Below are 27,598 nucleotides of genomic sequence, written 5' to 3' on the forward strand. Positions count from 1 at the left end.
GCTCTGGAGACTAGGCTGGCCTGGAACTCACAGAGCTCTGCCTGCCTCTGCCTCCCAAGTGTTGGGATTAAAGGCGTGTACCACCAATGCCCGGCTTATCACAGTTTTTGTTACATTGCTTGCTTGTACAAACCTCCCCCTCTAGATAACCCATCATCTTAGAATCCCCTCCAGCTAACCGCTTATCTTAGCTTCTGTTGAACTGCTTGCTTACCCAAAACCCTACCCTGCAACTGCCTATCAAAATGCCAAGTCATGGTTTTTGCTTTCATAAACCCCACCAATGCTCTGAACACTGGGCGCTACACTCAGGACTGAATACCTGTGTGTAGTTCAATCTGGAATAAAGACTTTCAATTGGCTATAAACTGTGTCTGAGTGGTTACCTTTGCTGGGCTCCTGTAACAAGACTTTTAGTTGTTAGCCTTAATTTTCTTTCCTGGCCACAGTTCTCACTCCCCTCCATTCTAGTAAATATGCTTTGTTCTCCTCTAAGTGTAAGACCAAGATAGCACCTGGCCGAAATTGCAGGGTTATATAGGAATGGGAAGTTGGGGGTAGAAAAGGCCATGACTAGCAAAGTTTAGGGTAAGGGGCAGGGTGAGAAGAGCTGAGAGGAGCCAAGGGTACTGAGTGAGCCTGGAGGCTAGTCTGCTCTTTGGTATGTTGACAGACACCAGGGTTAGCCATTGGAGTTTCTTTTGTATCTAACTGAAAATCTGCAAGATTTGTTCACCCCTTCTCTCTCTCTCTCTGTATTGCAGACAGCCCTGGCCACACCCAGTTGGCTTCTCTTTCTCCTTTGGACTTTTCCAGAAGCTTTTGGATATTTTCTCTCTTCTTCACAATAAAACCTTCCCCCTAATAGAGTGGCCATTTTGGCAGTTTCTTTACTGAGCCCCATCTCATACAACAGTGACCATTATTAATAAATGTAAAAAAGAAAGAAAAGGAAAGGAGGAAGGACATGACTGCTCCCCGATATGGTGAAGGAGAAAGTTTATTGTAGATATAAGGGAGACATAGCCAGAGACAAAGACATTTGAGAGAGTCCAGAATGGTCAGGACCCTGAGCCATATGAGGAGGACAAGGGCAGGGAGGGGAACCAGGCATAGCAGCCAGGAGACCCAAAGAGAGGAGAGATAACCAAAATGTTTGGATTATATAGGGAAGGGCAGCTGGGAGGAGAGAAATGAGAAATTTAGGGTAAGGTTGGGGTGTGCCAGAAGGACCCTGTAACAGGTAGGGACTGAGGGATACAGGAGAGAACCTAGCAGCCAGTGTACAGTTTGATATGTTAAATAGGCACCTCAGCTGTTTGTCCTGGGTTTGAAACCTAACAATTACATTTTTTTCCTGCCCTGTTGTATTGAGACCCAGCCCCAAAGTCGAAAGCCTATAATTTCAGCTACCTGGGAGACTGAAACACAAGGATTACAAATTTAGCAGGAGAGCCTATCTTAAAAAAAGTTAAAAAGAGGGATGGGGATATAAGTTACTGGTAGAGTGCTTTGCATGTGTGAGACTCTAGGTTCTATTTCCAGAATTACCAAAAACATTAAAAAAAAAAGAAAATGGCTATCCCAATAACAGAAATGTTTTTTGTTCCCCAGAATCAGAATATCCAAAGTGTTTTGCTGTTGCATACACTCAAAACATGTTTTACTCATCATATTGTCTGCTATTCAGAAGCATCTTTGGTGTACTATATTGGGTCCAACTTCTTCAAATTCTGCAGCAGTGATCCACATGTCTTGGAAGGCAGACAAGGATGCAAGAATAGATCCCCCCATCCACACCGATATCTTCCTTTCTGGGGGAGCTGTAACCTGCACAGGGGTATTGGCAGGTGCCATCTTTGCCACATCCTTAATAAGTCTCTTATCTAAACCAGGAAAAGAGGTCGATCCTCCAGCAAGGATAATATTGGAGAAGAAGGAATTCCTGAGATCGGTGTCGCATTTCATGATGCTGCTAAGACACATCTTATCGATGCCAGGGGCATCAACGTTCACAAGCCATGGAGAGAAGAGAGCCTCTGGGCAACGAAAGACCTGGTTACTGAGTTTGATAGTCTTCCCATCAGGCAGTGTATATATTTTCTGTAGGCTAGGTTCCTTGACCATTTCATCCTCATAGTTCATTGCCACATAACAAGCATTCTCCTTAATGTCCGACACGATCTTTCTGTCCTCAGTTCTAAGCAGCATGACACCATCCTCCTTCAACAACATCATGAGGTAATGGGTGAGGTCAAGTCCTGCCACATTTAGCTGTTTTACACCATGAGGCAGACAGTAGCCCTCAAAGACAGGCACACACTGACTAATCCCAGCACCCGAATTCAGCACCAGGCCAGTGGTGAAGCCAGCAGCAAAGAGCGCCAACACAGCCTGGACAGACAGATAGAAGGCAGGGACTCCCAGGGTTTCAAAAAATACTTCAGAGATGTGCTGCCTGTCCACCATGGGGTTCAGTGCAGGTTCTGTAACCAAGACTGGGCCATCACTGGCCTTCAGGTTCAGGTTATAGTCATAGATATGCTTCCACATAATCTCCATGTCTCCCCAGGAAGAAATGAGGCCTCGGTCCATTGGATAGCTGGAGGGAGAGCAATAAAATATGTAAGGCTTGTGCTTTTGTGTTTCTTGTTAGTTGTGGTTTCTAGATTTAGCTTTTAAGTGTGTGTGTGTATTATTTGATAGTTCTTGTTTTGAGACAGAGTCTCACTGTGTAGCCCTGGCTAAGCCTAGAACTCAACATGCAGACGAAGCTGGTCTGGAATTCAGACTGCTGCCTCTGCCTCTGAGTGCTACTAAGTTTTTAATATTTACCCTCTCTGCTCTTTCACAGATGAAGTGAATATTTATCAGTACTGCTTTCTGGTCAGCAACAGAAGGTAACTACCAGTAAACGGCACAGCTACCTTTTTCTGCAGTCATTTTGCCTAGGCAGTTTTCTCCTCTTTGGAGAATGGGACTTCAAAAAGTTAGGAAATTCTCACGTTCTGTTATAGTTGCAAATAGTTCGAGATCACGCCAAATGGCAAAAGCTACAAACTAAGTCATATTCTTGGGGGGGGGCACTTATAGCACGAAAGGTCACTATATACATCGGAATATATGTATGTACAGACAACAGAAGTTTTTGTGAGGCGGGGCTGGCTGAAGCCTTCAGGTTCCTCTCCCTGGCCCTTTCAGGGTGGTTCTGTCTCTGGACTCTCCGCCCCGTTCCACACCCATCCAGGTTGCAGCATCCGGTGGTACCTGATGGACAGGAAGCTCCTGCGCTCCTGCGCTTGGTCACCCACACACAATTCCTGCCCGCAGTTCACCGCTGTCTTGTGGCCCTTGGTCCGGCCCAGTATATTCGGATAAACGAACTGGGGCTCCCGGGTCCCAGCCAGGCCCGCCTTGATCATTCCTGAGCCATTGTCGATCACCACTGGTGGCTGGTAGCCGCTCATGCTGCCGGTGCTGCTTCCTCTGCGGCCTCTGCGGCCTCGGGCTCGCTCCTCCCAGGCTGTGCGGGGCCAGGTGCCTGGAACTCCGCGTCACAGAGGACCCAGCCACCCGCTGGCCTGTGCGCCGGCTTCTCGCTCGGCTGAGTCTCACCGCTGCCCCTGCAGGCTCTTAACGTCAATACCAGAAAACCGGGCTTCCCTCGCAAAACAAACAAATCTAACAATTTGCAAGGGACTTTCTCGAAAACTGTGAAAAGCTTTTTTTTTCTTTTTCTTAAAGACTGTCCACAAGTACTTTAACTCTAGTTAACAAGAGTGTTCCAGAGTCCGGGAGACTTCCTTGAAATTGGGGGAGTGCCTGGGAATATTGCAGGAAGGCACTGCCTTAAAGCACTCAACCTCGGGGGTGCCGGGATGTGAAACGCGTTTGTGGACTGTATGTATAGTAGACGAATGCCACACTTCTAAAACTTCGCAATTAAAAGGGCAGAGCCCTTTTGTTGGTTTGTGAGTCACTTTGGCACAGGTTGGCCTCGAACTCACCAGAATTCCCTCCCCTCTTTTGCCTCTGAGTTCTGGGATGCTCGGCTCACCTCCCTTCTTTCCTGCTCCTCGTTTGCGTCATCTTTTTGGATTGTATCTCTGGATCCTCCGAAGCTAAATTTCATTTCCTAGGGTTGATTTTTAGGAATAAGGCCACATCTGCCACTTGGTAAGAAAAGTTTCTTAGATCATTATGAAGTTCAGTTCAGAAGAAAAGTACACTGCGAGGCAAAACGAGCGTCTTTGGTGTCTGATCTCGCGCGTCCTCGGTTTAGGGGCTTTAGAACTGGTACAAATGAGAACCTTTGGTAGGTATTCGGAAGCAGGATGGAGAAGTAGTTTCCACGTCCTCCTACGAGAAGCGGGACGAGGCGTGATTCTGCACCATTTCTCCGGGAGTCGGGACCTGACAACTGCTTCCCCAGCAGAAGAGCATAACCTGCAGGAACTGGGAAGAAAACGGACCAAAAGGGCCAGGAACTAAGGTGTCTGGTCTCCAGCGGCGGGGCTTTGCAAGAAGTTTGCAAACAAATTCAGACTTTTGAAATAGTTCGGTTAACTAAATGTTTTTCCTTCCGTCCTCATTGAAAAAAAAAAATTACCGGAATCCTTCACATATCTGGAACTTTTCAGCATCCCTGTTCAGCCAAGTTTCCGTAGTGTAGTGGTTATCACGTTCGCCTAACACGCGAAAGGTCCCCGGTTCGAAACCGGGCGGAAACAAGTTTTTACTGTTATTCATTGCCCTTTTCTCTGGGTTCACTTTTCAAAAGACTAGAATCTTGAAAACCTTGAGGACAGATTCTGCAAGCCGAGACTTGCCTACCTGAAAAAATACGTTGAAGAAACTTCTAATGTTGAAAAAAAACAGAAGAGAACCTACCTACTGGCTGCTGAGGTAGGCAGGAAGGCTTGCCTAGCATTCGCACTCTGGGTTCCATCCCCACAAGCCAAACAAAACGGACTATTACCTCTATCTCCTGTGGAGCAGTTTTGTATTACATCACTTAGATTTCCCCCTGGAGATTCCATTTTCCCTTTTTCCATTCTATGCCAGGCTATATTTTATTCTTAATCTGTACGTCAAATTCACTATATATTTCAAAATTAATTAGCGTAAAGGGCTCGAAAAAAAGTGAAATTAAAAATAGATTTATACTCAGAAAAATAAAATAAAGGGGTAGCCGTAACATTATTCTTATAAACACGATTGTGGTTTTATTCACAAATTCTTACAGAGATGTTATAATGAGCAAACATTCCGGCAGGGTAAAAGGCTCAAATTTTTTGTGACTTGTCTTTTGAAATAAAGTCACGGGTAAATTCCTTAAGGTCACATAACTTTTCACAACAACAACCACCAATACTTAGGTTGTGGTTCTAAGATTTATGACGTCCGCAACACATCAACACTTTGTGGCTCTTTCGTACAGTACAGCGATAACCGTCCGCTTCTTCCTTCACTGCACACTTCTGAATTCGATGTAAATAATGGTGCTAAAGTTGTTCTGGTTCAGACGCAGGACAACCTTTTTCCGGTAGAAAGCCCACCTTCCTCTCATGTTGCGCATGCCCAGTGTGCCCGGCTGCTTTGCTTTTGCGCGTCTCTGCCTTCTGTCACCAGGTAAGGGCATCCTGGAAGATGAGCTTCGGTGGGCCGGCTCTGGCAGAACTCTGGGGGTCCCAAGAGCTTTCGGGTATGCAAAAGAGGAAGGAATGATTGGTCTCGACTCAAGTACATCCCTCCCACCCGCCATGGTCAAGAGCCAGGGTGCACAGCGCCCTAGTCTCCACTGGAGGGACGCAAATAAAAAGAGGATGTCAGGAGAGGAAAAGAACTACAATTCCCAGCATGCAGTGCGCAGTGTGGCTCCGGGAGAGGCCGGCTGCGCGCTTGAGCTGGCTCTCAGCCCGGAATCTGGGCCGACAGCTGCGGGCTGACAAGGTGAGCATCTGGCGTAGGATGTGAGAGAGCACTGATGTGTGTTCTGGCGACCCGGGCGTGCCGGGAAGACGAGCCTCTAATAGCCAGCTCGCCCACCCTAGAGGTGTCCACACACTGGATCACACATCCGGATGTGACGATACGGCGGAGGAGGAAGGGAGAGGCGGAGCATCGAGGTGACGTCCTCCCAAGATGGCGGAGAGAGAGTGAAGAAACTGTTTCCCTTGGGCGGCTACCGGTGAGTGCCGCCCTCTGCCTGGCCTGTCGTCCTCGCGCTCTCGGGATCCCGGAGTCCTGCGTGGTCTGGCCTCGGAGATCGAGCGCGCTTCGGGGAGCGAAGGAGGGTGTCCTGGGAGAGGCCGCCTCGGCCGTGGCCGTAGCCGCAGCCCGTGCTGTGGGAACTCGAGCGAGTGCGAGCTGGGAGGAGGGCAGGGCAGCCGGGGCCCGGGAGGACTGGCTGGAGCTGTCACTCCGCTGCTGCCGGGCTTGCAGCGGGCAGGCAAGGGGTGTGTCCTCCTGGGTAGTGAAGGAACCTTTGACAACCCGAGAGTCAGGTCGGGGCGTTCCCGCCCCCTTGCACCTGCAAGGCACTTGGAAGGAACCGCACCGCCGTCTAAGCCTACAGGTTTCAGTGATCAGAGAGCAACGAAAACAACTCGTCTGTGTTCCTATCCCCGTTGCCTCAAGCAGTCTTTTCTTAGTTTATTTGTTAAAGCACCTTCAGGTAAATATTCCTCCTGAGCTTGAAAGTTTGAGGGGTCAACTATGAAAGCTTAGGATTTTAAGGACCCCCCCTTTTTTTTTCAACAACTCATACAGTTGGTTTTGTTCATCGTCATTTATTCCATTAGTGCCCTAGTGCAGTAAAACAAAGAAAGGCACTTAATCACCATGTGTGTTTGATGAGGCTTTGCGGGTCGCAAAGTTTTTCTGTTTAGTCTTTTGTCCCTTCTCCACCCTCCCTTACCTCTGCTGTGGATGCCCCATGCAAGCTGATGGCTATTGATTATCTGTTTCTTTTTGTCTTTTAGATCAAGGGTAAAGTTCCATTCTGATATCAAAATGCAGTATTCACACCACTGTGAGCATCTTCTAGAGAGACTGAACAAACAACGGGAAGCAGGATTTCTTTGTGACTGTACCATAGTGATTGGAGAATTCCAGTTTAAGGCTCACAGGAATGTACTTGCCTCCTTTAGTGAGTATTTTGGTGCGATCTACAGAAGCACTTCTGAGAACAATGTTTTTCTTGACCAGAGTCAGGTGAAGGCTGATGGATTTCAGAAACTGTTGGAGTTTATATATACAGGAACTTTAAATCTTGACAGGTAAAGTACACGTTTTTTACTCAGTTATAAAAGCTAGTCAGATAGTCTTTTTTTGTTATTTTTCGAGACAGGGTTTCTCTGTGGCTTTGGAGGCTGTCTGGAACTAGCTCTTGTAGACCAGGCTGGTCTTGAACTCACAGAGATCCGCCTGCCTCTGCCTCCCGAGTGCTGGGACTAAAGGCGTGCGCCACCGATGCCCAGCTTAGTCAGACAGTCTTTAGGGCTCAAGTAGATTCTTATTTTTTCCCCATTCACTCCACACTCATCCTCATTGTTGATATGCACTATATATGCATACGTGTGTGTGTGTGTGTGTGTGTGTGTGTGTGTGTGTGTGTGTATACATATATATATACACACACACTCAATAGATGCACACATAGCTTCAGTAGATCTGTTTAGGATGAAAAGATGTTTGATAACCACAAAAAAATCTTAAAAATCAAGAATTCTGTTTGACGAATTTATTCACTCAAAAAAAATTCTTTATTTGAATTTAGCAAGTGTAAAGTTTTCATGATGAATTCTACATGAATTTTAATTTCCCCTTGCCTTTGGTCTCTGTGTTCCTTGGACCTTCTCTCTCACTCACTTTCTGTCTCTTCTTGTAAGGTGTTTGGAGTAGTGTTCAAAAGGCCACCTCTGGGCTCATGCCCTAGTGCCTTCCATTGCTGACACTATGTAGCAATGTTCAGGACTTCGGATCATGGTTCTAGAAGGTAACTTTGTGGGAATATAAGTAACAATAACTCTGTTACTGTTGTTAACCTACCCACAGCTTAGATCAAGCTAGAGGTTTACTGAACTTCTCTTAAGACTCTTTAACTGCTGGGCTCCAGTGATGTCTCCAGTGGTCAGGTGCAAACATAAGTACCTGATTTTGGATCCCCAGCACCAATGTGAAAGCATTTTTGTAGTACCAATGCTTCCAGGGTGGACACAGATGGTTTCTTGGAGCTCATTAGCCAGCCAGCCTGGCTAGTAGAATCTGTGAGCTTCAAATTCAGTGAGAGATCGATCCTGTCTTTTATAACAAAGTGAAGAGTAGCAGAGGAAGACATCCAGAGTCATCTGTGGCCTCCACACGAAAGTACACATGTACCTGCATGTACGCGTGCACATGAATGCACACATGCTACTATGACAAAAGATGCTTGCTGCTGCCCCTTTAATAGCAAGTAGGTTCTTCAGAGTTTTATGGTATAGATAACTTGTTTCCTCTATATACAATTTAGACTAATAGTGATGCATCCCTAATTGTAGGAGAAATGGTAGAGAGGGCAAAAACAAGGAGAATCTGGTCAAATTATGCTTACCTTCATTCCTTCATTTCTTATAGAAACATGAACATGAGTAGAGTATTGATGGATAGAACAGATTTACAAGACTGTCATGGTGGTGCACTCCTTTAATCCCAGAATGCAGAGGCAGATGTATCTCTGTGAGTTCCAGGTCAGCTATCACTATCAAAAGAACAAAAATTACAGACTTTGGAATTACATCTTTCTGGCTGGGCCTTAATCTTCTCATAGAAGTGAGGTGGTAGTAAATATTAGTATTATTTTAAAGAGTAAGTGAAGACTTACTTGAAGGCCCCACCTTGCAACAAACATTAGTTTGCTTTGTATTTTATCTTCTTTCCTCTCTGCCCTTTTTACTTCTACATTCCTCAAATGAAAATTATTGGGGGGGGGGCATGTAATTCTGCTACTTACTGATAAGCACTATTTTTTTTTTAAATTTTTTTATTTAAATTAGAAACAATCTTATTTTACATATCAATCCCAGTTCCCTCTCTCTCCCATCCTCCCCTGCCCCCCACCAACCCTCCATTCCATCCCCATTTACTCCCCAGGGAGGGTGAAGGCCTCCCATGGGAGAGCATCAAAGTCTGTCATATCATTTGGGGCAGGACCTAGGCCCTCCCCCGTATCTAGGTTGGGAGAGTATCCCTCCATGGGGAATGGGCTCCCAAAATCCATTCGTATATTAGGGATGAATACTGATCCACTATCAGAGGCCCCATAGACTGCCCAGTCTCCTCACTGACACCCACATTCAGGAGGCCTGGTTCGGACCTATGCTGGTTCCCCAGCTGTCAGACTGGGGTTCATGAGCTCCCACTTGTTCATATCACCTGTTTCTGTGGGTTTCCCAAGTATGGTCTTAACCCCTTTGCTCATCACTCCTCTCTCTACAACTGGATTCCAGGAGTTCAGCTCAGTGCTTAGTTGCGGATCTCTTCTGGATGAAGGCTTTAGGATGGCATTTAAGGTAGTCATCATTCTCATTATAAGGGAAGAGCATTTAAGGTAGCCTCTTCACTATTGCTTAGATTCTTAGTTGGGGTCATCCTTGTGGACCTCTGAACATTTCCCTAGTGCCAGGTTTCTCTTTAGCCTATAATGGCTCCCTCTGTTAAGGTATCTCTTTTCTTGCTCTCCTGTATTCTTCCCCTGACTCAATCTTCCTGATCTCTTATGTCCTCCAACCCCCTTCTCTTTCTCATACCTTCCCCCTCTCCCATTCTCTGGGGGACCATGTTAATCTCTCTTAGGGTTCTTCTTGTTTCCTAGCTTCTCTGGCGGTGTGGATTGTAGGCTGGTAATCCTTTGCTCTATGTCTGATATCCATATATGAGTGAGTACATACCATGCTTGTCTTTCTGTGACTCGTTACCTTACTCGGTAAGCACTGTTTTCATATACATTCTTTTCCAGACCATCTCTACAGATGTGTGCATGTACACAATTAAGATTCTTTCCTTCTGTCTTGCAGCTTACTCTGGAAATACACTGCTATGCTTGCTAGAATCAAGATGCCTCGATTTTTCTGAAAAGGAAGTATTTGTTTTAGACTTGTTTATGAGAATAATAAGCAGAGATAAATTAATCTCACACATTTATTTAAAAGTGGTAGATAATTGATTAATTGGATGCTTTGATTGATGAGTGCTTCTGATTAAAAAATGTAGCATATTTAATAGTAACTTCAGAGCCATGGATTTTGGTAGACTTTTTGGTTTATACCTTTTTTTTTTCCTTTTTCTTTTTAGTTCTGTCTCCTTCCTTCCCTCCCTCCCTTTCTTTCCTTTTCTTTCCTTTTGTTTTTTGTTTTTGAGACAGGATCTCATTCTATAGTTTAGACTGATCAGAAACTTGACTCTGTAACTGAGGATGGCCTCAAATATAGTCCCCAGAGTGGTAGGATTACAGACACAAGCCTTAGCCTCAGTGCTGGGATTAATGCCATATCCTTTAATATCACCCAGCTCTGGATTCTATTTCTTTTTTTTTAAAGATTTTATTTATTTATTATGTATACAACATTCTGCTTCCATATATATCTGCACACCAGAAGAGAGAACCAGATCTCATAACGGATGGTTGTGAGACACCATGTGGTTGCTGGGAATTGAACTCAGGACCTCTGGAAGATCAGTCGGTGCTCTTAACCTCTGAGCCATCTCTCCAGCCCTGGATTCTGTTTCTTGATTAACTATTTGTGAAAAAAAAAAAAAAATCTTAAATTGACTTGAACATACTGGGAGCATCTTTCTTTGTGCCTTCAAAGAACCAATGTAAAGAAGAGAGCAAGTGTTTAGTTCTCTCTCTCTCTCTCTCTCCCTCTCTCTCTCTCTCTCTCTCTCTCTCTCTCTCTGTGTGTGTGTGTGTGTCTGTCTGTCTGTCTGTCTGTCTGTCTGTCTGTCTGTCTGTGTCTTTTCTGGTAAGTGGTGTAATAATGTGAACCTAGCCTGAAATGTAAAAGATTATGCTAAAATAGAAAGGACATAATATTTACCAATTCATTTAACAGGGCTGGAGCAATGGGTCAGCAGTTAAGAACACATACTGCTAAAGGACTCTACCAGGTCACAAACAAGGCAGCAGCAGATCTTGCCCTTCTCCCTTCTGATTCTCTTGCTAAACCATTAGATTACATTCCTAAAGCTAGCCACCAAGGTCTATTCCCTTATTCGGGCAATCCTTATGCCTAACCCATTCCTGAGGCTGATCACCAAAGTCCATCAATTAAAGTTCATTACTTAGCCAGGTGGTGGTGATGCAAGCCTTTAATCCCAGCACTCAGGAAGCAGAGACAGGTGTATCTCTGTCAGTTTCAGGCCAGACTGGTTTGCAGATCAAGTTCCAGGACAGGCTCCAAAGCTACACAGAGAAACCCTGTCTGGAAAAAAAAAAACACAACAACAACAACAAAAAAAAAAAACAGAAAAAGAACAGTTCATTGTTCATTACTTGTCTACACTGGCTAACCTGTCCAGTCAGGACTTACCAACTTATCCTAGCACTGACTTCCCCACTTCCCTTTTTTTCCATAAAACCCAGTCCTGCAGAGACACCTGCTGATGTCTTTTCCCTAGTCTTTGCCCTATCCAGAGACAGTCCTACCACCCTCTCCCCCATCTCCTCTGGGGTAATAAAATCTCCTTTGTGCTGAGAATTTGGTGTCTGGGTGTGTTGTGTTCCAACTCCAAAGCCCCCTCTTCATTGATCCATGTCTCGGATTGGTTTACAGGACACCCCCACCACCACTCAGTTCTCCGTACTTTCTGGACCATCTGGTACCTGCCCCCTTCGTACAACAGCAGCTAGTTGGTGAGCTTTCCCTTACTAGCCATCTTGAACTTTCTCCAGGACATCAGGTGATGTCTTTTGATCATCCTTTTTCCTGCTCTGTCTTGTGGAAGTGGGAAGATGCACCCCACCCTGGCATACTTCCAGGGCACAACTGGCAGGCACATTCTTTTCAGTTTAACTTGGTTAGAAATTTTCTTTTTGCTTTTGGAGGCCATTCTGCCAGAATCTGGTGTCTGTTCCTAACAGTCCAAAAATCCTGTGACAGATCCCTGGATTTCTCCTCAGACCATTGTGATAATCCCTCTTTCCTAGAGACCTCCCTATTGGCCACTCAAGACCCGGCTCACTAGCCCCCATTAATGATGGGATTGGTTCAAGCAACTCCAACTCCCAACCCAACATTACTGGTGCATCTTAGCACTCAAGAAAGAATGGATCTGATACCCCCTAGATAATCAAACAAAAGGGACCTTTACAATTTTTGTGGTAACAAAGATGGAAGGAGATCTTTTATTCTTCTCCCTTCCAACCTTCCCTCTCAGGAGATTCTGTATGCCTCTGCCGTCTTCTACTTCTGTTCCAAGCCTTCTTCCCCTTACACTTTCGGTTCCCTGTCTCACATCCTATTGGCCATCAAAACGCTGCCTCACTCCCAGAAGCCGAACTAAACCTTTGGTCCCACTGATGAGCATCCTCTCTGTTTCTGTCCTCTCCCTCCAGGCCTTTCACACTCCTTCTGCCTCTCATCTTGGCCCAGGCTGCTCTTCTTGTTTGGCAGCCCCCCCCCCTCCAAACACAGTCATGTTTACTCTGGACTGTACAGAGTGTCCCTAACTCTGGCTATGTTCTCCCTTTTATCTACAATAAACGTCTTCCATCATACCTGGGAGAAGTCCTGTTCTTCCATTTTATTTATTTATTTACTTACTCATTTTCATTCAGCACTCTTGCAGAGGATGCTAGTTAAGTTCACAGCACTCAGGGTGACTCACAATTGCCTGTAACCTCAGCTCTAGGGGAATCTGATGCCCTCTTCTGTGGACATCTGCACTCATAAACACTTTCCTCCACACATACACATGTACATAATTAACAAAAATGTATCTCATTAAAAAAAAACATTGTTTCATGTGTATGGGTGTTTAGCCTATGTGTATGTCTATGTATCTCTTGCATATCTGGTGCCCATGGAAGCCAGAGAGGGTGTTGGGTCCCCTGGAACTGGAGTGAGCCACTATGTGGGTGCTAGGAATGGAACCCAGGTCCTCTGGAAAAGCAGCCAGTGCTCTTAACTGCTGAACCATCTCTCCGACCACCCCCTAAACTTCCCCCCTCTGCGGCCCCCCCCCCCCGCCCAAAAAATAAATAACTAAAAAAACCAAACAAACAAATAAAAAAAAACCAAAGGGAGGGAGGGAAAGAAGCAACATAATAGAAAATTAAGTGATCTTAAGAGTTAGATTGCCTTGGTTATTTCTTGGTTCTAACAAGTTACTTAATTTCTTGGGGGGGCACTGTAGCTTCATGAATATAAACAAAAACACATATTTAAAAGTTTGTTTTATTAATTTATTTTCATGTACTTGTACATGTGTGGATGCCCTTGGAGGTCAGAAAAGAGCACTGGGTCCCTTGGAACTTGAGCCACCTGATACGGGTGTTGAGAATTGAACTGGTCCTTTTTTTTTTTTTTGAGACAGGGTTTCTTTGTGTAGCTTTGGAGCCTATCCTGGCACTCTGGAGACCAGGCTGGTCTTGAATTCACAGAGATCTACCTGCCTCTGCCTCCTGAGTACTGGGATTAAAGGCATGAGCCACCAACACCCGGTCCTGTGGTCCTTTTTAAGAGCAACAAGAACACTTGACCTCCTCAGCCCCAAGATCAATTTTTGAAGTAAAACTATGATTGGTATTGTTTTGTTTTGTTTTGTTTTTTTCACCCAGTATCTTAATTGAAATTATACGCTGTGGAATAATTTGTGGAAATTATTGTTTTGGCATTATACAGTTAGTATGTGGCTTATTGTTAGTTTTGTTAGCATTAAGAGTTTATTTTACTTTGTTATCTGTTTGGTGGTTCATTTGATGGAACACAAAGCACAAATATACTTTGATTTAGTTTAGTTAAATACAATAGATTTAGTTTAGTTAAATACATTAAATGGTAGAGTAAATTTTATTTTTATTCTATGAAAATATATATAATGAAATGTTTATCATCAGTGGTGATGGTGTAACATAAATGTAAAGTACAGTTTGTATTAGAGAATACATTTTCTAATATATATTTGGGGCACTTACACTTTTTGTTTTTACAAATAGAGAATTAACTCCATTGTAATGATTCATGATATATTCTAAAAATTACCACAATGAGCCAGTAAGAAAATAACATCTTGAATAATATTTTCTTATCTAGGGGAGAGACTCAGACACACTGTCTGATGTATAATTGATGTGCAATAATTTTTAAAAACTTGAATGGGTTTTCCCAGAGAATAACAAGTGACTAGGTTTCCAAATTCATTCATATAGCTCGTTAGCCTACAATGAGTTGAAAATGATTGTCATAAAAAACAATTTTGAATAGCTAGGAGAAAACTAAATGAGGTAAAAGTACATCTCGGTGGCACTGGAGACAAAGGTGTGACTAGATAGATGGTGGTCAGCATTTTGTAGAGATCAGTATACATGCAAGCTATAGTCTTGGAGATCCCAGACAATCAATATAGTGGTTATTTTTTTAAATCTTACTTCAGATTTTATCCCCTCTTTAAAAAGCAGCAACAGTATTATCATCATGTGTCATTAACTATAATTGGAGCCTTTTTCTGACTTACAAGGAAGAAAACAGAAGAGAAGCCATCTTAGTAACCAAGTAACACTTGGCAAAATGGCAATTGGGAAGGTTACTCGTATCTATATGTCTGCTCAAGATGTCACACTTCAATTTTATTAATAATTATTAATACCAACTAAACTCTTGTTTTTAAAACTTAGGGATTTTAAGCCAGTGATGCAGCCTCACCTTGGTTAATTCATAGAATGCTAGATCCAGTACTAACTATTCCAATCACCCTTTTTCTGTACTGTAAATGTCTATTTCTTAATACCCCCCTTGGTGTACCATTCTTGGTGGATAGTAAGTTACAGCATTACAGCTGCAGATTCTCTCGCACTGTCATTGACAGCTGAATTTCAGTCTTCATTAACAAGACCACTCCATGATTCATATTGACAGTAAAGTTAGAGAAGCATAGTTAAAAAGTACCTCACAGGGCAGAAGGGTGAATTAGGAAACTAGATTGACATCTGAAGAAGCCTTGGAGGAAACAGGAGGAAGTAGTGTATTGCCAACAACATAAAAAACAAAGCAAAACAAACAAACAAACAAACCCAAAAAATAGCAAGACATGGTATGCACGCCTTTAATCCTAGCACTCAGAGGCAGAGACAGGTAAATGCTATAAGTTTGAGGCCAGCCTGGTCTACATAGTGAATTTCAGGTTGGTTAAAACTACATAGTGAGACCCATCTAAAAAGAGACAAAACAGATTTGTATGTGTTTGTGAGTGCAGATGCACATGTGTGTACCACAGCATACATGTGGATGTCAGAGGACAGTGCTGGGGACTAATTTTTCTTTCTTGTTGAGGCAGGGTCTTGTTTCTGCCTCTGCCTCAAATCATGGTGTAGGAGTGCTGAGATCCTAGGTATGCACCATCACTTCGGCTCTTATGTGGTTCCTTGGTTCCTTCTGTGGTTCCTAGGCTTGCTCAGCTAGTGCTTCTGTGGAGCCAGCTTGCTAACCACCCAGCAACCATTTTTCAATTCAAGTTTTTTGTTGTTTTTGTTTTATTTTTTTTTTTTGGTGTTGGTTTTTCAAGACAGGGTTTCTCTGTGGCTTTTAGAGGCTGTCCTGGAACTAGCTCTTGTAGACCAGTCTGATCTCAAACTCAGAGATCCACCTGCCTCTGCCTCCCGAGTGCTGGGACTAAAGGCGTGCACCACCAACGCCCGAGGTGTGTGTGTGTGTGTGTGTTTTTAATTAGACAGAAAATATAGCATTTTGTTATTCTATAATGGTTCATCAACATCTATCTATAAAATTGGTGATACCACTCAAACATTCTGTCAAATTCCTATTTTATAAATTTGTTACTTAGTTAACTTTTTCCAGAGTTCTGCTTCATTATTTCTTTAAAAGACATTCAAGTATATGTGTAGTTGCTTCAGGTGTTCTTTTGATCAGAATATTGTCATCTAGCCTTGTTTCCTTACAGTTGGAATGTTAAAGAAATTCATCAGGCTGCTGACTATCTCAAAGTAGAAGAGGTAGTGACTAAATGTAAAATAAAGATGGAAGATTTTGCTTTTATTGCTAGTCCCTCTTCTACAGAAATATCTAGTATTACTGGAAACATCGAATTGAATCAACAGACCTGTCTTCTTACTCTTCGAGATTATAACAATCGGGAGAAGTCAGACGTGTCCACAGACTTAGTTCAGGCAAATCCTAAACAACGAGCATTGGCAAAGAAATCGTCTCAAAGTAAAAAGAAGAAAAAGGCTTTCAATTCCCAGAAGCCAGGGCAGAATAAATCAGTGCAGTATCCCAGTGATGCTTTAGAGAGTACATCTGTTGAATTATTCCTAGATACAAATAAGTTGTCCCCACCTGTAGTGGAACAAGTCATCCAAGGAAATGATAATTCAGAACTTGAGTTGACCTCAGTTGCGGAAAATACTTTTCCAGCACAAGATATTGTGCAAACTGTTACAGTCAAACGGAAACGTGGAAAGTCCCAGTCACACTGTGCTCTGAAAGAACACTCCATGTCTAATATAGCCAGTGTAAAGAGTCCCTATGAACTGGAGACTGTTGGGGAAGAGCTGGATCCAAGGTATTCAAAGGCCAAGCCAATGTGTAACACATGTGGGAAGGTGTTTTCAGAAGCCAGCAGCTTGAGAAGGCACATGAGAATACATAAAGGAGTCAAGCCCTATGTCTGTCACTTGTGTGGAAAGGCTTTTACCCAGTGTAACCAGCTGAAAACACATGTAAGAACCCATACAGGTAAGACTGGTTTGTTTCCTGCAGTGTGATGATTTTGTGTTGCTCTTGTTTTCTGTTCTGTTTGGTACTAGGGATTGAACCCAGGGCCTCAGCTGAGCACAGCCTGTACTACTAAGTTGTATCTCCAACCAATATAGATGATATTAGCACACAGCACTGACTGCCTTTCCACAAAATTGGCCATATTATTTTATTTGTAAAATGTTTTCACATTAGACTCTTAAAATCTTATTTGTAACTGTAACCAAGTATTTAATAGTAGAACATTTTAAGTTCTACTGCCCCAGGTCCTTAGACATTTTCTCTCATAATAAGCATAAATTTGTTGCTAACCTCTGGCCCTGGCTGGGTATTGAACCTAGGGCCTTGAGCATGCTGTGCAAGTACTCTGCTACTAAGCTGTAGCCCTTCCCCCTTCCCCTTGTGACTTTTATTTTGAGATAGTGTCTTGCTAAGTTGCTCAAGATGGCTTTGAACTTGCTGTATAAGTCTTAGATTGTCAATTGCCTCCAGAGTAGTTAGGATTATAGACCTGTGCCTTTAGGCCTGACTTGGTTCTAACTTTTAAAGTATTTAAAGGAGACACATATTAAAACTCAGTCCAATTTTCACATATCACCAGTACTCCTAGACTCTACTGGTGTTTGAACATCTTTTTCTCTCAGCTTCTCTGTTTGCCTGTTTGTATGACCTTCTGGCAAACTGTGAGCGAGCACCCATCGATACACTTAGTTTTGTGTTTTATACGTTTTTCATGCTGATCACCTTTCACTGTGATGATTCATTTCTTTCCTACTAATGTTTTCAGTAGTCTGGAAGGACATCCCATTTGCTTTTGTTACTTAGAAGTTACCATTTTTTGAAAACAAAAACCAATACTGTTTGCACTTTTAAAAGCCTTAAACGTTTATGACTTTAACAAGTAAAACAGGATTTTTTCTCCTTCCTAATACAAATGTTATTGTTCTTTTAGGGGAAAGGCCATACAAATGTGAACTGTGTGATAAAGGATTTGCTCAAAAATGCCAGCTGGTCTTCCACAGTCGCATGCATCATGGTGAGGAAAAACCCTATAAATGTGATGTGTGCAATTTACAGTTTGCAACTTCTAGCAATCTCAAGATTCATGCAAGGTAAAAAAAACAAAACAAAAAACCCCCGAGTTGTTTGACCTTCAAGTCAGTTAATTATTGTAATCTAATGAGTCCATTTTTTATGAGTACCCAGAGCAAGCCTCACATTACACCATGCTGATCATTTGATGTTTGCCCTACCAGGTTTTCACCTTGCTTTCATCTTCCTTGCCTTTTCTCATTCCTCTCTTTTGGAATGGGGGATTGTTCCAGCTCAGAGTCTCATCATGGATAAAACCTAAAGAAGTTATTTGCTAGAATGCAAAATTGTTCTCAAGTTCAGTTCCTGGTAGTATTTCTTCCTTCTGTAACTCATGAGCATAGTCTATTGTCATATTCCCTTTGCTGTTATTATTCCTCCCTCTCTCCCCTTTCTAGAACTTGTAGTCCCATTGACCTCAAACCTTTAATGGTCCTGCATCAGTCTCACAAGTGTTGGAGTTACTGACAGGTGTCCATTATTCCTACTCCTGGCTCCTATCCACATTTCTGTCAGAATTGTGGTCCTCTGAATTTATATCAGAATGATCCAGTAAGCTCTGCTTGCATCTTCCTAGAGCTTCTCTAACTTGTATCTCTAAACTTTCCCTGATTCCTAAAGTCAATTCTAAAAGCTTCTGGACCATATTGTAGGATACAATCACAATGAACTCATTCCTGGTACTGTTTTGTTTTTTTGTTTTTTTGTTTTTTTTCCTGAGTAGCTGTTAATGAGACAGTCTCTGAGGCAGTTGTCCAAAATTGGAAAGATCTATGTTGGCAGATAGTTCCAGAGGTTTCACTCCATGATCTATTGGCCTTATAGCTTCTGGGCCTTAGGTAAGGCAAACCAGTATGACAGAAAGGGCATGGTGGAATGCACTGCTCATCTTACGGCAGTCAAAAAGCAGAAGCTGAAGAGAGGACTTGGAACAAGATATATCTTTCAGAAGTATAATCTCAGTGGTCTATTTCTCCTAACAAGGCCCCATCTACTAGTTCCCATCACTCCTAGTTCCTGACTACTACTACAAGCTGGGGACCAAGCCTATGGCACTTGATCTTTAGGGGGCATTCTAGACTCAAACTATTAACACCTGGAGTTAGGGAATTTGTTTTAGCTGAACAAGTGACAGAAAGAAAACAAGATATATAAGTACAGATGGTGCTATGATATGGAACTTTTCTTTCTTTAAATTACATTTTTGATAATTTTGTGTATACCTGTACAGTGGATAGCATCCATGTGGAGGCCAGAGGACAACCTGAGGGAGTTGCTTCTCTCTTTCCATAATGTGAACCCAGTGATCAACCGTAGGTGGCAGTAGGCACCTCTACCTACTGAGCCAACTCACTGGCTCCAAATTTTCTGCTGATTAACAATTAATGTGAGAAGTTCCATCTCACTGTGGTTGGTACCATCCCTGGGCAGGTGGTCCTGGGTGTACAAGACAGCAGGCTGAGCAGCATTCCTCCATGGTCTCTGCTTCAGTTCTTGCCCTGACTTCCCTCTGTGATGGATTGTGTTGTGGAAATATAAGCTGAAATAAACTCCATCCCCCGCAAGTTGCTTTTGGTTATGATCTTTACCACAGCAATAGAAACCCTAAGACAACTATATATGATGATGATGGTGAAAGTTTAACTTATTTTAGAGCTACTGTTTTGATACCTAAAAATTTCTTTGGGGGGGCAGAGTTTTACATAGAAACAATTATTGAATTTAAATATGTAGTCTTAGCCTGTTAAGATGAAATAAAATGCTGCATGAAAAACTATGTAAGAAATACTTTGTGTATGCATTGACTTCCAGATGGCTTTACTTACCATTGCATTACTTTATGTTTACCAACAGGAAACACAGTGGAGAGAAGCCATATGTTTGTGATAGATGTGGGCAGAGATTTGCCCAAGCCAGCACACTGACATATCATGTCCGTAGGCATACTGGAGAAAAGCCTTATGTGTGTGACACCTGTGGAAAGGCCTTTGCTGTCTCTAGTTCCCTTATCACTCATTCTCGGAAACATACAGGTAAGAGTTAACATGGAGAGACTGGTTGCAGTAAGGTTGTAGACAAATGGGAATTGGGCCCTTACAAAGGGTAGATTATAGACTTCTTAATTAGATTTCTACATTGGTATTTTTGAAGCTGTGTTTGTGATTTTCACATAACTCTTAGATTAAAAATCTGACATTTTCTAGAATGATACAGGTAGGTGAAAACTTTATCTTGTAGTTATACTTGTTCAAGTAAAATAATTCTGAAGATCTATAAATTGAATTGAGACATGTCTTTATGACTTTTTGTCTTGTTAGCCTTTTCTGAGAATTTATCTCCTTTGAGTAAGCATGTAAAAGGGAAGGTATGTGGGAGGTGGGTTAGGTAGGAAACTTGTTTTGTGATTTGGAACCTCCTTTGCATAGACATTCTGAGTTTTGCACCATAGACGGATTCGTCAAGTGCAGATTACCAGTTCTGAAACAAAGTGTACTGGTTAGACTCTTCATTTGTAAGGTGGTCTGCTAAGTACAATCTTCCTTAAATGTTTATATTCTTCATGAGTGATAAAGTAGAAGCAGGACTTGAAATGTGGCTTAAATTTAACATGCTGTTACTCTTTAGAAGCACAGAGCCCAGGAGATCTGGGAAAGAAGAGATATTAACAGGTAGTGTTTATTGTGTGAAAAGGATCAAGCTAGATAGATATTTAAAGTGATAGTTTGTTATGTTAGATTACTGAAAATGCCTCTAAGATACGATGTAAAAGGCTTTCATATAGATGGTATTTCTAAAACCTTACTTTAGATCACTTGTAGTTGATAATTATTATATGGTATAGTACACCACTTGGCTATCTTTTATTTTCCATCTAGGTGAAAAACCATACATATGTGGTATTTGTGGGAAAAGTTTTATTTCCTCAGGAGAGCTCAACAAACACTTTCGATCCCATACAGGTCTGTGTTTAGGGAGAACGTATCATTTTTTGTTCTCTCTTAATTCCTTTGTATGTAAACCTTGGCTTTGAAACCATTGTGGGCTATATAGTATCTAGTCATAACTTGGTGATAATAAGTTTTTACTGTATACATATCAGGTTTTTATTTGTTTCTTTTATTGTCTTTTTAGTTTTTTAGAGTGTAATTTAAATTTGGTTAAGAATTGTGCAGAATTTCCGAGAAATATGCCAAATACCCATCAAACAAAAACATTTGCATTAAATTGAATAGGTATATCAAAAATGAATAGATAATACCAAGGAACCATCAGAATTATAAAGTGGTGTTCTTATATGCAAGTTTTCAGAATAGAGCATAATATCAACCTGCTTATTATAACATTATATGTAGATAGTTTGAAGAAGATGTTATATTAAAAATTAAAGGAAAATGCTGCTTTTTAAAGATACTATTCATTTCTTTTCAAAAACCTGTCTTCATAATTCTTACCCAGAGTAATGTGAATAGGAGGGCCTCGGTTCCTTGGTTTTGGGGGCAAAGCATTAAGTGGTTCTGCAGTCATCACCTGACCCCATGGTGCTAGGGAGCTAATTCAGAGCTTTACAGTTGCTGGGCTTGCAGGCTGTTTCAGAGCTACATCTCAGCTTAAACAGCTTTTACTTGAAAATAATTGTAGAATATTGTCAGTCTTTCTTAGAGGACTTCCTCATTTGTGAGGTGTATGAGAGCAAAAATCATAATTATATTTTTCCCTAGCTTTATAGCCAGGTTTTAGCATATGAATGGCATCTAGTATGCATTTGATAGCAATAAAAAAGATTGTTTTGTTTTTTGAGAATTTCAGATAATGAAAATGCTTAATTTCTCCAAAAATTGGGTTATACTTTCTATAAAGTAAAAGTGTACCTATGTGTATAGGATTTCTCATCTTACTGTCATAACAAGTAATTAAAACATTTTTTGCTTTATTTTCATCAACATTTGGTAGTTTTGTGTCAGCTAACAATTTTTAAAATACTAAGTTTTTCAAGTTCTTACCTTGTTTTTCAGGAGAACGACCATTTATCTGTGAATTGTGTGGAAATTCTTACACAGACATTAAAAATTTGAAGAAGCATAAAACAAAGGTGCATTCTGGTAAGTGCATATGCTAAAATCATGTGCCACCCTGCTGGTGCTGTGCTTCACATGCCGAGGTGTGCATTGCAGCAGTGTGAATTAGATACGTATTTAAAAACTAGATGTAGGCAGGTGTGGTGGTTCATGGTTATAATCTCAGGACTTAGGAAGCTGAAGCAGAAATCGCAAATTCAAGGCCAGCCTGGCTACAAATCTAGTGAAACCTTGTCTCAATAAACAAACAAAAATCCCCAATAAAACAGGGCTCAAGGCTCTTATGCTCATGCCTTATGTTCTGGGAACAGAACCTAAATTCTGTTCCCAGATCCCACAGATAACAGGAGAGAACAATTCCCTGAGAGTTGACCCCTGACATACATATACATACTAACAAACCAGACATACACCCACAACAAACAAAATGAAGTAATTTTAGAAAACAAAACAGCAACTAAAACATATATATTTGTGTATATTATATTATATATATATATATATATATATATATACACACACACACACACACACACACACACACACACGTAAAGTAGCTTTATAATTTACAGAAAATTCCTCTTTCTGCTTCTTTTGAAATACTGAACTTTATTAAAATAAAGAAAAAACCAAAAACCTTCAGGGTCTGGAGTGATTGCTCAGCAGTTATGAGCACTGTTTCTCTTCCAGACAGAGAACATGGGTTAGAGTCCCAGCACTGACATGGCAGCTCACAACTGTCTGTAACTCCAGTTCCAGGGGCTCTGATGCCCTCTGCTGGTCCCTCAGGCAAAACACCTGTACATATAAAATAATAATAATAAAATACTTCAGCTATTTCCTCTAAAAATATGACTTGCTGCAAAGCATGGTGGCACATATCACACACAAAACTTAAGAGACAGAGGCAGGAAGATTGTGGCTCAAGGCGAGCTACATGGGCATCCCTATCTCAGAACAAATGACTTGTGAGTAGTTTCAAAAACAAAAGTAAATATCTAAGTAAAGTAAGTAGCATTATTCTCGGTAATGCAGTTTGGGTGATGCAGACAGTAGTTAGGAAGAAAAGAGGTATCGTGAAGATCAACCTAGAAATGTGGAAGGAAATAGGACACTGGTAGCTCAAAAATATTCTTTCAGTATAGGAAGCTGACTGCAGACTTTTAGGCCTTTGACTTCCTGTACTTATGGCATTCTGTCAAGATGAAAGTATCACAAGCATGTAGATGATAAAAAGTGGTGTGGTAGAATGCTCACCTAGCATTTGAGGCCCTAGGTACAATATCCAGCACTAAAAACTAAACATTATGTTAATAAATGCCATTGTAAGGATTACAGTAGAAACATCTGAAAACTGCAGTGAGTCTGCTCAACAGTCCACCCTAAGGGGTACACATAACTGCACAGCATAAGGAGTTGAACAAGAGCTTATGACCTTAATGTTACATCAGAGATTGTGGGACATTGTAAATACAGGTGCTAAAGAAGATAGTTCTTCTGAAAAACAAGAATGGGCTTAAGTTTAACATGGTAGCCCATACCTACTGTCCCCGCACTCAGGATGATGAGGGAAAGCAGGCTGACTGCAAGTTCAAGGCCAACTTGGATATACAATGATGGTATCCAAAAATGGGAGGGCTGTCTGGAACAAAAAGACTTATTTTACAGAAGTTGAAGAGAGAAGAGTTCAGAGGATGGAAATGGCAGGATGGGTTCAGTCCAAGCACAGGACATTGTGATGAGTCACTAAGACAAGACAGCACAGGTTGTTTCTTGACTGGTTAAACTGAAGAATACAGAGAACTGCAATTTAATGAGACAAATTTTGAACTGTTAGCTATCAAATGAGGCTACCGAGATCACATTAGCATTTTTGGGGTGGCAGCAACATGTTAAAACCAGTAGTAAAGTGAAGACAAAGGAGCATCTGTAGTCAGTGTGATAATTTCTCTAGTCCAACAGTTTTTCACCTCTGGAGATAAAAGCCACAGAATATTATGAACTGTTTATTGAAATAACCAGTGTACAATGATTTCCTTCTTTTACTTCCCTTCTGCATTTGGAAGGAATTAGAGAAGTTTAACTGAGCATTTACCTTCAGGCAATGTCTAGCCTTGTTAGGGATTCAAGGCATGGCTGAATAGAGTGTTAAACAAGAATAGGAGGAATGGCTGCCACAGGAAGGAATATGAAATTTGACAAGAATGTGATAAGGGAGATGAGAAAAAGTTCACCCAGGTTTAGAATGCTTAAACCTATGTAATGGTATTGTGCTTGACCTGCTCTTGCAGCCCAGATATGCTCGACACTGGCAGTATCAGGGCAAGCTTACGTCAGGCCCACTGGTGAGAGAGAAACTGGTTGCACATGGACATGTGGAGGCTGAGTGTAATTTCTAGGACCTGTAAGTGGATACTTTCCTCAGACAATTGTTTTGTGTTGTTAAAGGCATTGTACTTTCCGACTTCCATTTCAGGTACAGATAAAACTCCAGACTGCAGTGTAGATGACCATGCTTTAAGTGAACAAGACCCCACACAAAGAAGTCCTTTGTCAGAAACTCTAGACGTGAAGCCTTCTGACATGACTCTACCCTTAGCGCTTCCACTTGGAACTGAAGAGCATATGCTTCTGCCTGTCACGGAGAACCAGTCTCCCACGTCAGACACACTATTGCGGTCAGCTGTGAATGGATATTCAGAACCACAGTTGATTTTTTTACAACAGTTATATTGACTTTGAGGACATGGAATTGATAAGACATCCCTGGTAGTAAACATAAACATCCCTGGTAAGATGCATATTCATATTAATCCCCATTCATCTGGGCTGTGCGACCATTATTTTTCATTCATGGAAGTCAAAGCACCTAACCTGCTTCCATCAGTGCTCGTTGTGATTTTGGCTATCATTGTAAACAGCCTTTCAAGGAGTGACTTCCACTATGGCAGCACTGTTTTGGGAGGGTAAGTTTCAGACACTGTTAAAGCTGCCTTAATTCCATTTTTATTTTGCATTTTAGACTTCTTTGTTCCTAAGGTAAAATCTGACCTGTGGATTTTTTTTTATTGTTGTTCTCTCCTAACTGCGAAATCTACAGTAATATTAACTTCAAAGTGTTTCTGTTTGTAAACCCTGTGGAGCAGTATGTAAACTGTTGGGGGGGGTTAAATTTCATATTTATTCCTATGAAAATTTAGATACTAAGGATGAATTGTGCTATTTATTAATATATTCCTTTAGAGGTAACTTTTCTAATGAAGCCAAAAGAAGTATTTCTCTTAAAACTCAGAAAAAAATTTATGTAAATTTTTGTTCATTTAGAATGAACTCAGTATTCTGGAGAAAACCAATAGTCAAATCAATTTCTGTTTTCAGTTGAGACTATATTTTTTTAAATAGATATTTGGTGTTTTTAAGTGGTCAAAAGACAGTTTTGAAATTTGATTCATTTTATATTTTATTAGATTTGTAGATTATTGGAAGTGAAATATAACAAGTTTAAAAATTTTTGATAAGCCTATCTTTTATCAGTTATGCACTTTTTAAAATAAATGTTCTAAAAAGAATTTTCTAGATATAAAATACATACTAGAAATCGCTTGGCTTCTGAATTTGATATATTACATAGAAAAATCAAGAAACTTGAGTAGCTTGCCTAAAGCAAAACACACACAAATAGAATTACTATTCTAACTTTTAATTGTAAGCTACACTTTTTGATTATCAATTTATTTACCATTTTATATTTGAGTTTTCTATAAGTGTAGGTTTTTAAATTTTATAAATTAAACTACAACTTTTGGTTGTTGGCTATAGGTTCATAGTAGATCTTTCCATTCTAGGTAGACATAGAGAATTCAGTGTCACTCCATCCTAAATGCTTGCTGCCATTTTTTTTCCATCTCACTATTCCCAAATATTAATTTATTTCACTGCCTTCCTTTTACATTTTAAATTATCAGTTTCAGAGAGTCAGTTCCCATAGTACTGATAAAAGTCATAGTGACTATTTCCTATTTATGCCATGAATATGTTATGTTTGTTTGTTTTTATAATTTAAACTACACTGAGATAAATTCAGTGTGTTTACTGATACTGAATTCTTTATAGTCATAATTCCTTGTTTGGGTCCAAGTCTCAGAAATTAGAAGACATAATAAGAACACTCAATTCTTACAGACTGAAGTAGTGACACCATTTCTTAGAGCACATAGCATTTTCACAATAAATTACCACCAGTGAAACTGTTAACTGGAAAGATTATGAAATACCACCTTGTATAATAAATTTATTATTTAGCTAAGAAATGTGTGTATGTTATACTGAGTTTGAATAAAATTTGTAAGGTTATAAAATGTTCAACTAATCTATTCTGGTTTAAGATCAATAAAAATTTACTGGAATGTAACAAAATGAAGGAAAATTAAGAGCCAACCCTTTTTAATAAGTTTGCCAGAGTGAAGAGATTATGTTTAATTTACATCTTTATTAATCCAAGCATCTAATTGTAGTTGGCTTTTTCTTTGGGCCTCCAACCTCCAGCTCCCAAATAAAGACAGTAAGACTTATTATTAGCTATAAATGCTCGTCCTTAGCTTATGCTTGTCCCACTAGCTCTTTTAACTTAATTTTACCTGTTTCTGTTTGTTTTGCCTTGGGGCTTTTTACCTTTCTTTCATTCTGTATGTTCTGCTTTCCTGTTTCCTCCATGTCTGTCTGTCTGTCTAGCCCATGGCATCCCACCCCCCACCCAGCCTAAATTCCTATTCCTACTTGCTCTCCCTTCCAGGAAGTCCTATACCTCCTCCCTCACTATTGGCCTTTCAGCTTTTTATCAGACCTTAGGCAGCAAGGTAAATCAGTAACACATCTTTACAAAATGAAACAAATGCAACACATCTTTGCATAGTTACACAAATATTCTGCAATATCCAGTGAACATTTTTTCTTTAAGTGCTATAGTTAAGTGGGCATTGTAGCACATACCTGTAATCACAGCATTTTGGAAAGTTGAGGCAAGAAGATTAAAAAAAATTCCTTAAACTGCTATGATGGTGTCATAGTTATGAGGGCAAAAAATGCCTATTTTCCTCAAATGTAATGATAGTCCTTTTGTTCATTTACTTATTTATCTTTTGAAATTTTGAGATAGTCTCACTTCATAGCCCAGACTGCCCTAGGACTTCTGTGTAACCTAAGGTTCTCCTCTCTCATCCTCCAGACATGCGATACAATAGCTAACTTGGTAATTAGCATTTTGAAAGCTTCTAAATTTGTTATTTTCAATATTATTTCATATAATTGCAATATGGGATAGGTAAGGTTGCTTATCTAAAATTATTTTCAGTTAATGTGGCTTTAGTTATCATTTGCTATTCCAGAATTACCTGTGAAGAAAGCTTAAAGACTGAGTGTCCTCTCTGACCATTTTTTTAATATTACATTGTTGCT

At 40.9% G+C, this 27,598-nt stretch overlaps 2 protein-coding genes and 1 non-coding gene across 6 annotated transcripts; 2 read left to right on the plus strand and 1 right to left on the minus strand.

The window, feature by feature from the left end:
• Nucleotides 1–982: 982 nt before the first annotated feature.
• On the minus strand, nucleotides 983–4,500 carry Actrt3 (actin related protein T3). Its single transcript, XM_027392042.2, has 2 exons — nucleotides 3,268–4,500; nucleotides 983–2,602 (listed from the first exon to the last, which is right to left on the minus strand). The coding sequence occupies exons 1-2, from the start codon at nucleotides 3,465–3,467 to the stop codon at nucleotides 1,687–1,689; spliced, it is 1,116 nt and encodes a 371-aa protein (XP_027247843.1). The 5' UTR covers nucleotides 3,468–4,500; the 3' UTR covers nucleotides 983–1,686.
• Nucleotides 4,501–4,657: 157 nt separating this feature from the next.
• Nucleotides 4,658–4,730, plus strand: Trnav-aac. Its single transcript has one exon. It is a non-coding gene; the product is annotated as a tRNA-Val (tRNA).
• A 900-nt stretch (nucleotides 4,731–5,630) lies between these two features.
• On the plus strand, nucleotides 5,631–26,715 carry Mynn (myoneurin). 4 transcript variants are annotated; one of them, XM_027392035.2, is made up of 8 exons: nucleotides 5,631–6,190; nucleotides 6,984–7,280; nucleotides 16,162–16,955; nucleotides 17,929–18,088; nucleotides 19,923–20,101; nucleotides 20,945–21,028; nucleotides 22,082–22,168; nucleotides 24,621–26,715. In XM_027392035.2, the coding sequence occupies exons 2-8, from the start codon at nucleotides 7,015–7,017 to the stop codon at nucleotides 24,878–24,880; spliced, it is 1,830 nt and encodes a 609-aa protein (XP_027247836.1). In that variant the 5' UTR covers nucleotides 5,631–6,190; nucleotides 6,984–7,014; the 3' UTR covers nucleotides 24,881–26,715. The 4 variants fall into 4 exon arrangements, with proteins under 4 accessions (XP_027247836.1, XP_027247837.1, XP_027247838.1 ...); XM_027392038.2 differs by lacking the exon at nucleotides 5,631–6,190 and adding an exon at nucleotides 11,817–11,896 and having other exon boundaries at nucleotides 7,148–7,280; XM_027392036.2 differs by lacking the exon at nucleotides 20,945–21,028.
• The last annotated feature ends 883 nt before the right edge of the window (nucleotides 26,716–27,598 follow it).

The sequence above is a fragment of the Cricetulus griseus genome, assembly GCF_003668045.3.
Source record: "Cricetulus griseus strain 17A/GY chromosome 1 unlocalized genomic scaffold, alternate assembly CriGri-PICRH-1.0 chr1_0, whole genome shotgun sequence".
Lineage (NCBI taxonomy): Eukaryota > Metazoa > Chordata > Mammalia > Rodentia > Cricetidae > Cricetulus > Cricetulus griseus.